Source organism: Grus americana, chromosome 8 (genome assembly GCF_028858705.1).
Source record: "Grus americana isolate bGruAme1 chromosome 8, bGruAme1.mat, whole genome shotgun sequence".
Classification (NCBI taxonomy): Eukaryota; Metazoa; Chordata; class Aves; order Gruiformes; family Gruidae; genus Grus; species Grus americana.
Genome location: NC_072859.1, coordinates 12,538,516 through 12,555,662, shown reverse-complemented (window position 1 = coordinate 12,555,662; position 17,147 = coordinate 12,538,516). Strand labels below are relative to the sequence as shown.

At 37.5% G+C, this 17,147-nt stretch overlaps 1 protein-coding gene across 1 annotated transcript; it reads right to left on the bottom strand.

Moving 5' to 3' along the window:
- Positions 1-4,492: 4,492 nt before the first annotated feature.
- Positions 4,493-17,108, bottom strand: FNDC7 (fibronectin type III domain containing 7). The gene is given in 14 exon segments (XM_054833736.1): positions 4,493-4,533; positions 5,046-5,075; positions 5,686-5,946; positions 6,676-6,824; positions 6,826-6,928; positions 7,915-8,169; positions 8,595-8,852; positions 9,552-9,806; positions 11,006-11,254; positions 11,772-12,032; positions 12,769-13,023; positions 14,885-15,142; positions 16,197-16,215; positions 16,655-17,108. Coding segments are annotated over 14 exon segments (2,457 nt in total). The 5' UTR covers positions 16,718-17,108.
- Between the last annotated feature and the right edge of the window lie 39 nt (positions 17,109-17,147).

Here is a 17,147-nt window from a genome sequence, read left to right as displayed (position 1 = left end):
GTGTTTTGATTATCCGTGTTGAAAAAGGTAACTTGAATGGCAGGGCAATTTATAGCATTGTGTTGGGGGGTACTTAGTACACCATGCATACCTATGTGTTTTATACTTTCATTTATATGCTGATGGGAAACACGAATGAGCTCATACTCAGTATTTACAGCTGACTATTACTGTGCTGACTGAAAGACGGTATACAAATAGCCAGGACCTCTTAAGAGGAACCTGAAAGAATCAGATGACTTCTACTGGCTTTGGCAGGTGTTTGAGCCCTTTCTGCACCGCTCTGAAGTGCGCATACCTTTACATACAGGAGACATCCACCAGCTATGAGGCACGGCAAAACAGCATTTAAATGCCACTCAGGTTTTGCAATGTGGTTGTCATCATAGCTCTTTTTTTTATTTTTTTTTCCCCTCTCTTCCCCCATGATATTTTGATGTGAGAGAACGCTTCTTAAATCTCAGCAATTTTGGGTCAAATCTGAAACCAACCAAAAGACAGATTTTTGCCAGTTTCTTTACTGAAGGATAGATTTTTCCCAATTTCTTTACTGGACTGAAAACAGCCTAAGTTTTGAGCTATTACTTCTGTGTCAAATACAATTAATTTGTATTTGGAACAATATGTACTTTTTTTTTTTTTGCAGGAGTTCATCTTTTTGTAATTGCAACTAATACATCTTTAAAAATATTCATTTAATTGCAATTTTTTTATTAAGCATTAATGAAGGCATCTATCATGAAATAACCTAGGTGTTATTAATCATCTAATTTATTAATATATGTGATTGCACAGATACTGTTCTGAAAGCATTCATTTTACTTAGCATACCAATATGCTGCCTACCTCTGGGTCTTCAACATGAATTTTCTTGATTCTCAAGGTTTTCTTCAAGGTTTGTGGGGCTGGGTTGCTTGGAGGGTTTTTTGTTTGTTTTTTTGTTGGTGGTGGTTTTTTAATTTTATTTTTGGGTTTATTTGGTTGGTTGCTTTGTTTGTTTCATGAAAACCAGAGCTTCATAGTAGTAAATAGTATAGAAACTACATCTATGAAGACACTACATCTAATTGTCCTTTCCTGTGATCTTAAAACAAGTCAGCGTGACCCATAAAAAAGCTTTGCCTCAATCTGGAGAGAACCTGAAACTAATCCTGACTAAAGTTTTTTTTGTGGGGTTTTTTTTTTAATCATCTCAGTGGGTGCCAGTGATGTTTCTCAGATCAGCGGTTTTAATTAGACAATGTCTAATGCCCGAGTCACAACACCTGCAACATAGACACAGCCACAGGAGGAGGTGTGGATCTGGCCTGGTTTGGTTGTCTTGCTGTTCCTCCCTGTTGTGGTAAATTGTCTATATTGTATCTACTTTTTTTTTTTTAGCTGAATCAATGTGTTTTTTCTTGAAATCTGGATGCCTCTTCAGCTTTTCTCTTTCTTTTTTTTAACAGACATGCCAGTAATATGTTCTGTTAAAATAATGCTTCTCATTTTCAACTGTGAAAATGAGAGGAGCTGATGAAAATAGTACTACAGCATTGTCAAGGCTGTAGTGTGTAATTTTGAGATGTCAATGTCTGTATGCCAGGAAGAATGAAAAAAAGATACACCAACAGTTTATAATTGCTTAAAATGCACTAGAGTTACTGTTAGAGCAATGTATGGAAATATCAGAATTGCTTATATGAAAACAAGAAAGCTGTGGCTTGAGTTTGATTCCAAAAGAAACTGATTGCTTTAGACTGCTGAAAATCCACTTAACAGCCACCTGGTTAAACATATAGGCTTTGGTGACAGTGTTTGACAATGATGACTGCAAAGAAAAAATATTTAAATAAAATCCTCAAGGGAGAAAGTTGTGAACAAGACTTATTTTTACATTCTCTCTTTTTTTTAAGTTAGATGAGAAATAAACCCAACTTTTTATTAAGTAATGCAGGGCAATTTTAAATAATGTTTCCTAAAGAAAGACTTGTTTGACTGAATAAATGCAGATCGTGTTGTAAGAAGCAACATGTAATTCTTGGGCCATCTACAATCAATTTATTGAAGAGTGAGACTCCCGTGAGCTTATTTTGTGCAGTGACTGAGATACCCTGTACAACTGTGTTCTGTGAAGAAACGAAACTTTCAGAATGCATGGTGTCTATTTTTATAAGCTGAAAATAGTGTTAAAAACCCTGTTGCCTTTGGTAACATTTATACATAAACTTCTGAAGACTGTTTGTGTAAGATTATCTTTGAATAATTGTTTTACTTTTTATGTGCATGTAGAACCCTTGAACTTTGCTTTCTATGTTGGCTGAAAAAGTAACCACTGGGGAGTATGAGGAAAAGGCTCTGCCTTTTCTGAAAAATGGGAAATTAAACTTTTAGTAATAACTGGCAGTTCTTCGTTAGCCACAAAGCAAAACAAGTCAGTTGATGTGAAGAGGACATTATCTTTACCCTCATGAGTCACCTCTCAAAATTGTGAAGGAAGAAGCTTTTTTTTTTGAAATTGTGTTGGGTTTGCGTGGCAAGGTTTTGGTAGCGGGGGGGCTACAGGGGTGGCTTCTGTGAGAAGCTGCTAGAAGCTCCCCCTGTGTCTGATAGAGCCAATGCCAGCCGGCTCCAAGACGGGCCCGCCGCTGGCCAAGGCCAAGCCAATCAGCGCCTCTGTGATAACATATTTAAGAAGTAGAAAAACACTTAGAGAGAGCTTTTGCAGCCGGAGAGAGGAGTGAGAAGATGTAAGAAACTCTGCAGACACCAAGGTCAGTGCAGATGGAGGGGGAGGAGGAGCTCCAGGCGCCGGAGCAGAGATCCCCCTGCAGCCCGTGGTGAAGGCCATGGTGAAGCAGGCTGTCCCCCTGCAGCCCATGGAGGAAGGATGAGGGGGTGTAGAGATTCCACCTGCAGCCTGTGGAGGACCCCACGCCGGAGCAGGTGGAGGCACCTGAAGGAGGCTGCGGCCCGTGGGAAGCCCACGCTGGAGCAAGTTCCAGGCCGGACCGGTGGACCCGTGAAGAGGGGAGCCCACGCCAGGGCAGGTTTGCTGGCAGGACTTGTGACCCCGTGGGGGACCCCACGCTGGAGCAGTTTGCTCCTGAAGGTCTGCACCCCGTGAGAGGGACTCCATGCTGGAGCAGGGGAACGATGAGAGGAGTCCTCCCCCTGAGGATGAAGAAGCGGCAGAAACACTGTGAGATGAACTGACCGTAACCCCCATTCCCTGTCCCCCTGTGCCGCTGAGGGGGGGAAGGTTGAAGCCGGGAGTGAAGTTGAGCCCGGGAAGATGGGAGGGGTGGGGGGAAGTGTTTTAAGAGTTGATTTTATTTTCTCATTCCTCTACTCTGTTTTGCCTAGTAATAAATTAGATGAATTCCCTCTCTAAGTTTGGTCTGTTTTGCTCGTGACGATAATTAGTGAGTGATCTCTCCCTGTCCTTATCTCGACCTGCAAGCATTTCGTTATGCCTTTTCTCCCCTGTTTAGTGAATGAGGGGAGTGAGAGAGTGGCTCTGGTGGGCACCTGGCCCGCAGCCAGGCTCAACCCACCACAGAAATTTAAATTAAAATTAAATACTTTGAATACTTGATTAAGCCTCAAGCTACTTTTAATTGAGTGCACCTAAACTGCTTTTTTTTTTTTTTAAAGAGTTAAACTTCACTCTTAATCTTTATTTCACCTTTTACTATTTCATTGATACATGAGGTCTAGAATACACTGACTGATTAATAACTGTCTTGGAAGAGCTTTTAAAACTGATTGCTTTACAGGGAAAATTACAATTCAAGATTACAGAGATCTCTATCTGTGTTCATCTGCATTTTAAAAATTATCAGTTGGGGCTCACATTTGATGTCCTGGATTAGATCTCAGCTATGGCCAACTGTTGAGCTGCCCTCCTCCCAGTCCTCAAGCAGCTGTGAGTGTTGCAGTTAAACGCAGTTGTTGTCTTTCCAGCTTCACGGAAAGAAAGACTGAGAAGAGTGTTTACGGAGAATGGTGTTATCGACAACCTCAACATCCAGGATAGCTGTAGGAGGAGATGATCAGCCTTGGGAGAAAAGAAGTCAGCAGTGACTTCTTGCCATCCTTTTGAGACAAGGGCAGTATATAGTCCAGAACACCAGTACTTTTTTAGAGAATGAGCAATTTTAGATAGCAAAGTACGTAAATGAGTGCTGAAGAGTATCTTGATCTGTTTGGATTTTGAAAGCTTTTTTTGGGAACTACAGAATAATATGATAAAAAGCTTAATGAAGTGACAGAGGATTTTGTTGTAAATGGAGAGGACAAATCAGTATTGATAGTGGGAGTAGACAATATGAAGTTTCTGAGATAAATAGGATGGATTTTAACAAACCAGTTATATTCAGGATATACAGGACTGGTGAAACTTATCCCTCCAATCCCAAGGATTTAAGCAGCAGGAAAAGTTTGATCAATACATCCTAATCAGAATTATGACTCTTATAACTTACCTCCTTATCTCAACCAGAATTTTCATCTAGAAATGCTGTCCTGCATTGCTCTTTCCTCTATAAATCACTATAACAGAATTCAGAAATTAAGACAATTTCAGTTATGGAAAAGCAACTGTCTTGAGAAATGTTTGTTTCAGTGACTGCTTTTGAAGTTGTTTCTAGCAGTTTACATAGGCAAATAAAGCACAAGACTATCCTTTGAAACCCCAGCAGAAATTAAGGTAGAATAGGTTAAGTTAAGCCACACTTTTTTAAAAATAAAAATCAGAAGTTTAATTTGTAATGGAACATGGTGAGGCTGTACAAGATAAGCCTGCCTTTTATTATGTGCTATCAGATAAACAGTAAATATTGTGATAGTGTAGAATGCATGATGGTATACAGGCCACAACATAGGTAAGTGGGTTTTTTTAATTATACATTATAAGATGGGGGAGTGAGACAAGCCTGAATAAACACTGACACAAGCCATGACTGTCAAATACATACATTAGTTGCATCTTATTTAGAATTATATGATGCTAACATGTTTTACAAACATCATGGATTTGGAATGAATGTACTTTGTGCTCTTACCCATTCCACCAGAGCTTCCAGAACAGGTTACTGAAATGACATGAAACAGATATATTAATGTTAGGTGTCAGGTTGTAAACTGGAAAGCATTAGTAGTCTGTAGAATGTAGTCTATGCTATACAACTGTGCAATCCCATCAGATAGCAGTAGTTTTAAAATGGATTAGATTTATGCCCTGGGAAAGGAATCCCAAGGAAATTACTGCCCCTTGAAACAATTTCAACTTAAAAAATGTGCTTAGGGGTGGTTCTTAGAAGTTCTTGATTTGTTTATTCAAAAACAGTAATTCTATAAAACAAATTAGACAACATACAATTAAAAGTCCTCATTTATTTGCTTCTGTATTCTAACAGCTACTGCCCTCCCAATTGAAAATTAACTTCTCTATATTCACCAGGTTATGAGTGATCCAGTTAAGAGGCACCTGTAAGTGCATAAGTATGCCCAGTCCCAAAATGCTCCTGTGAAGTTCCCATCACAGACACTGCAAGACAGCACCCATAAAGTTTACTCTGGAGTCAACACTAAAACAGAAAAATTCTATTCCATGCCACCTTTACTCACATAACTTTGGATTACATTTTAATCATCTAGCATGCATGGACAAAAATACATCATTCAAAGAAATTTAAGTTTTACCTGAATATATTTTTTTTGGACAAAATGTAAGCTTTGGCCCCTTATCTGTAACTGGAGACACTACCACTGTGTAGACATCCCCACAAGGTATCTCAGCGATGCCACAGTGACTTAGACCTGAACTAGGGGTACAGGTGAAATTGCCTTTTGAGCCACGTAAATCAGTATTGTAGTTTATCGTTTCATCAGAAGCTTGCCAGTATACCCTGATGCTGTTATTGCCGAGTCTATGTAGCTTCACCCTGGATGGGCAGCAAGCACCTAATAAAATAAGAAACATTAATAAGGAAATTTTGTGAACTTGGAACACATTTTTAATTCCTAGAGATATGATTACTATTGCACTAGATACCAACATTTCAATGAGAAATTATTATTTCACAGAAAGCCAAAGTAATACGTGAACTGAACTAGGGAAGAAAATGTTCTATCAGACTCATGTTATGAAGCTGGAATTCAGCCATTGTTTTACACTGCTGACTCTCCTGACTATGGAGGCACCAGAGCTATACCATCATGCATTCTACACTATCACAATATTTACTATTTATCTGATAGCGTGTAATAAAAGGCAGGCTTATCTTGTATAGCCTCACCATGTTCCATTACAAATTAAACTTCTGATTTTTATTTTTAAAAAAGTGTGGCTTAACTTAACCTATTCTACCTTAATTTCTGCTGGGGTTTCAAAGGATAGTGCCCAGAATTCTTTTATGGTCTCTAAAATTTAATTATGCCATAGCATGTTTTAAATTGAAAAATTGGTTCTGGAGCAATGTTATCAAAACTCTATATGGCCACCTGTTGGCTGTTATAAGAACAGGGTTTTGATTATATGTGAAAATAATCCAAAGTGCATTTATTTGAGAGAAGGAACTGTATTAACTATGTATTGAATTTCACCTGTGCTATTTGTATGAGAGGAACACTATACAAAGTAAGTTGTATATTGAGTCTTTTTCTTCCCAATTGCATTTACAATTTACATACTGGAAGAATATCCTTGATATGTGCAAGTGGATGTCAAGCCCGTTTCGCTGATTGCTTTCAGAGATACTGTATAGTTGGTGCTGCATGTGATGCATCCCAGGAGACAGTAGTTTTGAAGACTGTGACACTTTGTTTGTCCTTTTGGAGACCAGTGTTGTTACATATGTCTCTGCACCCATCCCAACAGACCAGCTGATATTTGTTACAGACTGTGTCACTTGAGTTAGTATCAGGTCATTAGGGCAACAAGGAGCTTAAAAAGAACAAAAAATAGAGAAGTCAATTCTTTTTTGTACTTGGAAAATGGAAGGGTTTTTTGCGTGTTGCAACTAGAATAATATATGATCAAGAGCAAAGGAATGAAGACGTGGATACTTTTCAGGCAAATGTTAGCATGTTGAAAACCACTTGACTATTCTGGCAAGCTTCTAATAAACAGAGCGTCAGTATAAGATTGATGTGTCTCTAAGAGTGAGTTATAACCCTGGAATTACTATAAGATGATTGTTCACCAAGATACTAAAAATTAGTAAAATTTGTTGTCAGAATATCAGGGTACAGCTGTAGCACGGTCCATCTCTACCCCTCAAGTCATATAGCTCAGGCCAGCTCTGTCTCTGTTTAAAGTCTCTTCCTCTACAGTGCAAAATAACTGCAGCCAAACTGTCTGTTAAAAACACATCCTGGTGTACATTAATCTCTGAACTGTGCCTGCAGATCATCTGGGTAAGTGGTACAGGACAAAACTCTGCTAGCAAATTAATAGGAGGAATGGTGGGAAGGATGTGCTTTTATCTGTTCTTCACAGTGTTTGTTTATTGACATGGACATCACCTCATTGCCTCTCCCAGTAATATTAAAAGTCAAAATGCTGACAAGGAAGATATAGGATTAGAGGATCAGAGGATATCCTGAGTTGGAAGGGACCCATAAGGATCATGGAGTCCAACTCCAAGTTATGCATTACATTAGTGGACTATGTTATTAGATTTTAGTTAGCGGTGCCAGATGATGATTGGTTGCACTAAGGCTTCTCAGTATGAGGCAAGTGATCCTTCCTTCTCACACACACATAGATGGACACACATTTAGGCAGTGGACATCCAGCATCCAGCAACAGCTAGTATAATATGCACACATTGTAATTAAAATAAAAGCGCCAAAATTATATAAAGATACATAGAATTATTTTAATATTATGCTGCTAAATATTTTCCACTATATACAATTCCCACATACCTGTCTCCAAAGGGACACTGTAGCTTGGTAAGCTCTGTCCTGCTGGTGATCTTGCTATAGCACTAACAGAGAAAGCAGATCCACAGGGAAGGTTAACTAGGGTACAAGAATTTCCAGAGCTTGTGCAATGCCAAAGCCCAGCCTCTCCTCTGGCAGTGACAATATAGGTAGCTTCTTCATTGGTAGGTTGCCAGTGCACACTGATTACAGAAAGAGCCTCCTTTGAGATATTTTTAATTTCAGGACTGCAGGGAGCTGAAATATTTCATATTAACAGTATTTAAACAGATTGTTTATGCATACTCTGTAAGTTACACATGAAAATTAAATTCCAGTTAGAACTGACAAACTACTTTGGAAAAGTATATGATCCTTAAATGTTTACTCCTGGTGAGAATTTAGAACTTGTGATGGAACTGGTAACATGAGGATTTTGCATACAAAACCAGAGATGAATTGTATATCTGATTTTCAAAAACTTGGAGCTATCAGAAGCTTTCAATCCAAATCTGGTTTTAGGTCCCTGCTTACAGTGTATTTTTAAGGAATTACAGTAATTTTTAAAAATTTTTATCAGTTACAGTAACTTAGCACTCCAGTAATGCTTTTTATCCATGAATCACTGCGGTGTCTGACTAATTGTTTCTTCTGCTAAAGGAAAGTAAGAATGACCATAATACCTGTTGCCAGGTACTTAGATGCACACGACGTGTTGCTGCCTCTGGCCTCACTGAAAGAATAAACTGTGACATTATACCAGGTGTTGCACTGCAGGGCAGATAAGGTGCAGGCCGGGGCGGTGTCGTTGCAGAGCACGGCGCTGCTCCAGGCAATGGCTCTCCTTTCGTACAGTTCAGCACCTCGGACAGGAGCCCAGGTGATCTGCATGGTGTCGCTCGACACGAACGCGGCCCTGACGTCGCTGGGGCAACAAGGTGCTGGGAATACACAAGGCAGAAAGGAAAACTTGAACGTGAACTGAAAACTGGCACAAAGCCAAGAGCCTTGTTTCAGTTATCTTTGTGCTTCATAAATCTCCAAAGGTGACTGATATTGCACAAACAGTCTCATTAATCCCAGACTTACTACTTGAATTAATTCAGTACCCCTCCTTCCAAATCAATAGAGGACATTCTAATGCATAGGTAAGACATAGGAATTACGTATAGCCTTGATTTAAAATTTCAAAGCATCTAGAGGTTAAATAATTCTAACAATGTTCTTCACAATTTCTCACTGAACTCATAATTTTTTCATTTTCCAAATACAAAAACTCTCTATGAGGAAGTTTAAGACTTTGGTCCACCCTTCCTAAAGCAATAGAAAAAAACCCCCAGGATTACAATTCAAATGTTATGCCAGAACTGTGTGTTATTCGTATGTCCTTGACTGAAGATTGTACATCGTTGAACTATTTTCAAGTTTGTAAGCATGTTGTTGCACTTGACTATGCAAGTTAAATTCAACTGAAATGTGAAATGGTTCTTTTTCTCTGCCAACTTTTGTGTGTTTTGCGCAAAACCTGAATAAAAATACAAGTTTAAATCGTTATCTTCCAATAAAAATGTCCAATCAGCTCTACCATAAACATAGCTAAAGGATCCAAAATTAATTTGCAAGAATACATTGCTACTTACCAGTGGTGTAATTGAATAAATCACCTAAAGGACTCTGCCTTGCCTTGTTATACGCAAAGACACTAATGAAATAAGTGAAGCCACAGTCTGACTGGAAATGGCATTGAGTATGTGATGTGTTGCAGTGCACTTCCAAGCCATCATCACTCTTCACAAAAACCACATAATAATGACCAAAATTGACGCTAGACCATGATACTAACAAGTGGCCAGGTTCATCCTCTTCAATTGATAGATTTACCGGTGCACAAGGAACTGAAAAAAAAATTAAAAAAAGAAAGAAGAAAATAACTGTAGTCAGAATTTTTTTATTTATACTTTTGGGGAATAAAGGAAAATCAGGAATATATAGAGTTATTCTACTCAGCTTGAACAGTTGTTCTGTCTTGTTCAAGAAAACAGCAAGTTATCTGCCTTTACAGAGGATGCTACTTACATTTAGATGAAAAGTGACTATGATTTTTACAGAACAAAATAGATGCTACCTTCATGTTTTACAGAAAACAGATCTGCTTAAGGAACCCGTGAACAAAACCAGTGGCACTGGGCAGTATTTCAAAGGAACTGGCACAGTCTGTGCTCACAAATAGTAGTTTTGGATGACAACTGGAATACTGGCTTGAATAGCAGTTGGCACCTGAAAGCCTTTATGTGAAAACCCTTTATATATTGGTATGAAACTCACTGGCTGTGTCTGAATAGAGCAGTCCTTTGCTCCCATTTCCTTTCTGGTGGCATCCCAAAATATCACATTAAACTGTGAACTCCATGGCTTTTGCTTAAATAACATTTACTTTCTAGTTGAAATAGTTTAGCTTGCTGCTATTAGAATAAATATTTGCTTGCATGGGCAGTTCACCTAACAGGTCAGGAAGCAATCACCTCTGACATGGCAGTGGTGCTAAGTAATGAGCAACTTCTTGTCCTGATGAAGCTGCTACCTGAGAATGGTCTGTGACAGTATCTTAATTTAGTGTAGTGGTGCTACTTTAGCTGAATGTGGTTTTGTTGATCTCCTTTCTAACTAACAATTAGATTTAGCCTAGAACAGTTCTCAGCCTAGGGGCAGTCCTTAATGCTATTTCCTCACAGATTTCTGCCAATCTGTTTGTGACAGACCTGACACAGTAGGACAGATCTGTTATTCCTTACATTAGTTTTACACTCAGAAAATTGACTTTAGAACAGGTACTTCTGGTAAGAGGAAAATGCAAGCTTACTGGTTCAGCCAACAATATATACACCATTGCAAGTTTTTCTCACAGAAGTATGAAGAAAGTTTAGGCTATTACCTCCAAAATAGAAAGGCATATGGCACAGTTCATGCATGAAGTTCAGAAGCAGAAATAAATATTTGAGAACCACTTGTGAATTGTAATGGACCAATTTACATTTGAAATTAAAGAAATATAAGTTAAAATGCCATAAGGTATATAAGGATCAACGACACATACTAGTTTTTAAGCTTACTGCATTGGTAGGCTTACTGGATCCAGCATCATTGTATGCTGTGACAGAAACAGAGCTGCACTGAAGAGATGGCATCACACAGGAGGCAGAAGATGTGTTACACTTCAGTTTCAAAAGTCCACTGGAGGCTGTCACGCTGTAAGTTAGAGCTCCTTCTGTTGGCATCCAAGAAACAATAGCTTTTAAAGCACCACTATTAAAAGCTACTTGAACATCCGCTGGTGCATTAGGACCTACGGTATATCAGTTTGAAACACATAAATACAACTTAGCATATGGCCTACAGGCATGATCTTTTCCATAAGTTGCAAACCAAATACAATTTCTGTGGTACAGACCTTACCCTCATTTATATGAAAGTGACAATTTTTTAAAGAAATAGTTCTAGTTGTACACCATCACAAAGCCTTCTGTTGAAACTCCTTGCCTTATTTGAATATTTGCTTCTCACAGTTAGAAAAATCCTCAAATCAGTCTAAGCTTGTGTAATCCTTACCCAGGCCTGTCCTAGGTACAACTTTAATGGTAGTTAATGGTATCTTTGCCTCAGTAATAATTAAACATAGCCATGTCATCTGAGCTTTCATGAACTTTGAGATGGGGTAAAAATTATATGATCTGAAAATTTACCCAATGTATCTTTGAAAAACATAACACAATCACACATGCACATAAATACTTCCTGGTATATCGTTGTGGTTTGGTTTTTTTTTTAATGTTTACTTGAATTCAGGAAAGAAAATTCCTTACTTGTTCTTTGGTTATATGTGAAATCATCTCCAGGTATCCCATTGACATTCCAGGCATATGCCTTGATAGTATAGAGAGTTCCTGGGTCTAGATTTGTAAATATCAAGGATGTATTGGTGGTGTTCTCCTTCAGCATTCTGCCCAAGCCATCTGATCTCATGAGGGACACAGAGAATCCAGCTGCCATATACACAGCTTTCCAGCTCACTGCAATGGAGTCACAACTTGGAGAACTAACAAACAAAATTGGAGCAGCCAGGACTGTTGAGAAAGAACACCGATTAAGCTTTTGGTTTTTTGCTAATACTGTTTGAAAGGGCCAAATTTGAAATGAATACATAGAAACAACAATCACCAAACTCTTGAGAGACAAATTCAGCGACAACAAAAACAGAAAAATAAATTAATGCAAGACTGACAGAATAAATATGAAAACTGATTTGGTGCATCCGTTATGATATTACAGGTTTTGTAAAATGAATGTAACTCATACACGAAGTATGAAAGGTTGAGTGCCTAGAAGAACGAAAATCACCAAGATACTGCCTTTTCTTGCCCTCTAAGTTTTACATTGTCTTATTATTTTTATACTTTTAGTTGTTTCTTCATTTCTTCCATTCCCTCAAGTTATGTCTTTTGTTAAATTCTGATTTTGTTAAAATAAAATACATATATTCATACAAATTCTAGTAAAATTTCCTGTTAAATAGTTAACATACAGTACTGTCACAAAGTAAACCATTAATTCAGACTCTTGTCCTGGTCATTAAGTCAGATGGCTGAATTTTAGTCCTCAAAAACTGAAAGGAGAATGTGATCAATACAATTCAAAAATACAAGATTATAATAATTTAGTACTAGTACACTCCTGGGCTATACTGTTCTTTTCTGTTCAAATTTTAAGAAAAAAAGAAAAAAAAAAAGGATGCTTGCATGAATGCTTTATATCATAATAACATTACAGAATTTCATTTGAAATAAGAATTTGAAAGTCCACCTGTTTTTGCTTTTCTGAAAGGTGAAGGCTGGCTTTTTCCTCCTGAATTTATAGATCTGATAGTGATCCTGTACAAGGTGGCAGGTTTCAGTCCCGTCACTGTGCCTGGAGAATTTGTAACTACAGTTTCAATGAAGGAATCTCCATCTTGTGCAGACAGCAGATAACTAGTAGCCCCAGGTACCGCTCTCCATTCCACTGTGATACTGTTGCTAAGTTTTGAATAAGCTTGGTCAATAACAGGTATGTCTGGAGCTAAAATGGAAATAATGATAGACATATTGAAGTTGGGGAACTCAGCCCTGTGAAACGCTAAGTGCTCTGAACATTTCACAAAGACTGGTCAGGACAAATGGCCTACCCTTTCTATGAATGTTTAAAATTTAAGTTAAACGAAGCTTAAATGAACATTAAAAAACTACGCAGAGTCTTGAGATATTCTAGACCAACTTTCATCTTTCCATAAAAATATTCCAGTACCCTGGAAATCACTATTGAAAATGACCATTATTTAACCTAGGTTGCACTGAGAGGTCTCTTTTTTGTCTCGCTCTATAGCCAATTAAGTATACTGGATGTTTACAGAAAGCAATATACAAAGCTATATATACAAAGAAACAGCAGATGTTTATACAAAGCAGTCTGAAATAGGAAGCTGAATCACAGGTATTTCTATATCAGAGCAACATACAATAATTTAGTTTGGAAGGGACCACAGGAAGTCTTCTTATCCAACCCCCTGCTCAGAGCAGATATACTTAGATATACAATAACGTGACACATCAAATATTGCAATTAAATCCTTTTCTATTATGCTATGCTGCAGGCCATTCAGAAAGAGTCTGCTCTTGTGTACTGCAGTCACAAACATAACTACAGAGGGTGTATTTCTTAGCCACAAGTAACTTATGTTCTGTAGCCTAGATTTTCAGACTAGAATCAGCATATATAAAGCAAGTGCGTATGTTGCAAGGCTGCAAAAACTCACTAGAAGAGAAATAAAACATAAAATGAAGGTGTATTCCACCTAAAATTAAGAAAAGGAATGAAAAAGTATTTGGGACGACATTATGTGCCTTGAAGCAAACTTATTTATAGCACGGCAGCTAATTTGGGATTTCAGAGACCCTAGGAAGCATTACACATGACTATATAACTCCTGATCATTATGTCTGCTCTCTTAGTCCCAAGCATTTTCTTATTCCGCTACAATCAGATATCCTCTTGTGCCCATTTGTAAAAATGGTAACATGTACTTTATATGACCATGCCTATGGGATATTTGCAGGTGTGTCTTTTGTGATCCTTGAGCAAGCTATTGCACTATGGTTTGGTTGGGTTTTTTTTTTTCCTTTTAAAATATTGTCTTTAGTAACAATTCATAAAAATTTCTTACGCAAGTCTAAGGGATTTACTTGCCCACCAGTCAAGTAGAGAATATATACCACTTGATTTATATCAGAAATAAATTACAGAACATTAATATCCGTTCTCACACAACTAAGCTAGCAATAGAGGTTTTTATATACTCATCAGGATAAACACAGCTACTTTTTTATTTTCAATTTTTATTGTAATAGTTACTTTTATAAGAAACAAATGCTAATGGAAAAAAATTGGCTATTTCTAAAAATTATCAGTTGAAGTATTTTAAAAACAGAATTTGAACAGAATGTTTTTTTCAATTACATTTCAGTGATGAAATGAAAAAGCACTTCTATTTACGCAGATTGTCCTTCAATATCCATCGATGACTTATATGGTACAAGGCCTTTTGTGAATGAAACACAAATACCGTTTATCAGCATCAGTACTTAAAAATGTATATAGCTTCACATCTGTATTTCATTTCATTCATTACGAAAGGGTAGGTGATTTGGAAAGCTGCAGTCTGAGCAAGCTGTGCATGGCAGGTCAGGGAAACATATATATTACAAAAAAAAGCGGTGGAGAAAAGGAGCTGATCATGCTACTATTGAACTCAGTAGGAGAACCAGCAAAAGGCTTCAACAGGAATGGCAGCTATTCCCTACCAGTACAATGAAACATCAAGGATAAAATTCCAGTCCTACAGAGGTCAATGGAAATTATACTTCACAAAGTTTCTCTCACTAACCTGTTGACCACATAATTTGTGTTTCTGCAAGAATAATTCCATTCTTGTCAATGGCTTCTGCTTGTATAGCATACATAGTATTGGGAATTAATGAAGTTAGAGTTCCTTTAAGTGTAACATCACTAAAACGAGCCAGTAATGAATGTCCTACAGTATTCATAGCTGTAGCTGTGACTCTGTAAGATGAGGCTCCTGAACACTTGGGCCATCTGAGATAAACGCTTCTTGATGTCACATCATATATAGACAAAGAGAAACCTGAAAAAAAAATATTGAACAAACATTTCAGTCATTCCTGAATTTAGTCAAGTCTTGACAAGAAGATTGTTCAGTGCCTTATCAAGAATCTACGTGATCTAATTTTCAGAAGATAGGTATTCCACTGTATTTGTAGTGCTATCTCCCTAGTTAACTTTTGTAATCCATTAATTACTGTAATAACTGCTGCATGCTCTCATAATATCATGTTGTGATGATTGCTGTTTTTCTTAGAACCTCCATATGTTGTAGTCTTAATTATTTAAAAAAATACTGAGTATAATCCGTAAGTGACTATACAACCAGTGTCAACAGTATTCCATACATGAATAGGATCAAATGCTTGTTTTGCAGACCATGAAAAGAATATGCTGCAGCAAATGTCCAGATACTGCAACAACATGTCTGCAACGACTAAGATTTTAGGCTCTTTACAGTGCAGTATATGCAGGAACATATACTATCACCAGAGAACGAATGAATTCTGAGAGCATTTCTTATTATCTTGCATTCTTCAAATTTTAAACTAAGCAGTATTCACATTTAATGCAACAGGAGCTGTAGGCACAAAATACGAGACTGAAGAAAATATAAAATTTTATAAACCATTGGAAATATTTGCGCTTAGGAGACCATGCTTCTTCTGGTATTTTTTGTGTGTGATTTTTTTTTTTTTAAATTAAAAGATACAACAAATAACTGGGTGCAAATATGGGACAGTTTGAATCCTATTTGTAGCACAGTTATGTAGGTAATGAACAGCACAATTTGTCCAGCCCAGTGTTCCCCCTGGTTCACACTAGTGTCAAGGCACAAGTGATCTGTCAGAATCTTTGTGCAAGTGTTGAACATAATTGGGACTCCTAAAAATAAGGTTTAAAATTTATAAAGATATCAATATAGATTTTTTAAAGCTGAATCAAACTTGAAAACAATTTTTATTTATAAAGCTGCTGGAACTTACAGAATGTTTTATTAAAAATCACGTGTGTATTCTCTTCAGACCCATTCAAAAATAAGCAGCCAAAACCAAAATACCATTTTGAAGACTTACCTGTGTTAGCTGAAGAGCTCTGAAAAGGAAGATGTAAAAAAAATTAGAAACATAGAGTGAAATATTTTATTTGGAAAATTAAAAATCTAGTAAGATTAGTAACAACAACTTAAAATATTACATTTTTTAAAAACATATTTTCCTGATATGATGTATTTGATCAGACTCTTCATGCATGGGAAGTTTATGCAACCAGTGAGATCTCATTCAGGTATGCAGATCATATTACTTCTTCATTTTCCTCTCTGAATCTCCCTATTGATCCAGTTTTCAGTTGTTGACAGACTTCGAAAGATCGAGTCCCAATATATTATTTTAGAGTCACTTGTAAACACTGCAAAAGTGTAATACTAACAAACTCTATGTCAGATAGTGTCTACCCTAACAGTTAGTTTACTTTTACAAAGAGTACAATATTATTCTTGAAAATAGTTTTAAAGCAAACGAGTTGCACTCACCATTTTCAGGCAGTTGAAAAACAGTCCAAGAAATACCAATGATTTACTTTTTGGACCGCACATTTTGTCAGAACTTTGTTCCAGCCTTCACATGGGGATGAACTCAGGGCGATTCCTGCTGTGACCAGTAATATTTTGCAGCAGCGCTGTCACCGTAGGTTTACTCCGTGGAACCAGAGGAGGTCACGTTAGGTTGGGCCCTCCTCCCTGCCACACTAGAGCCTGCCAGCGGTTACCAAAACCATGGTGAAATGAGTCTGACACAGCATTGAACTTTTAGGCAGGTGACTGGTGGGGTTTTTCCCCCTTCTGTTGCAGGATGCAGTTTCTGTATTGCATATGCAAGATGCATAAAATAATCAAGCCCAGCATAAATTCTAAATTTGCTGTTCAGCTTATGATCTGTTGCCTTTTTGTCTACTTACAAAGATCTTTTTTCCTGTCAGGAATGATGCCCTCGTCATATTCCCTTTTGAATGGAACACAGCCATAC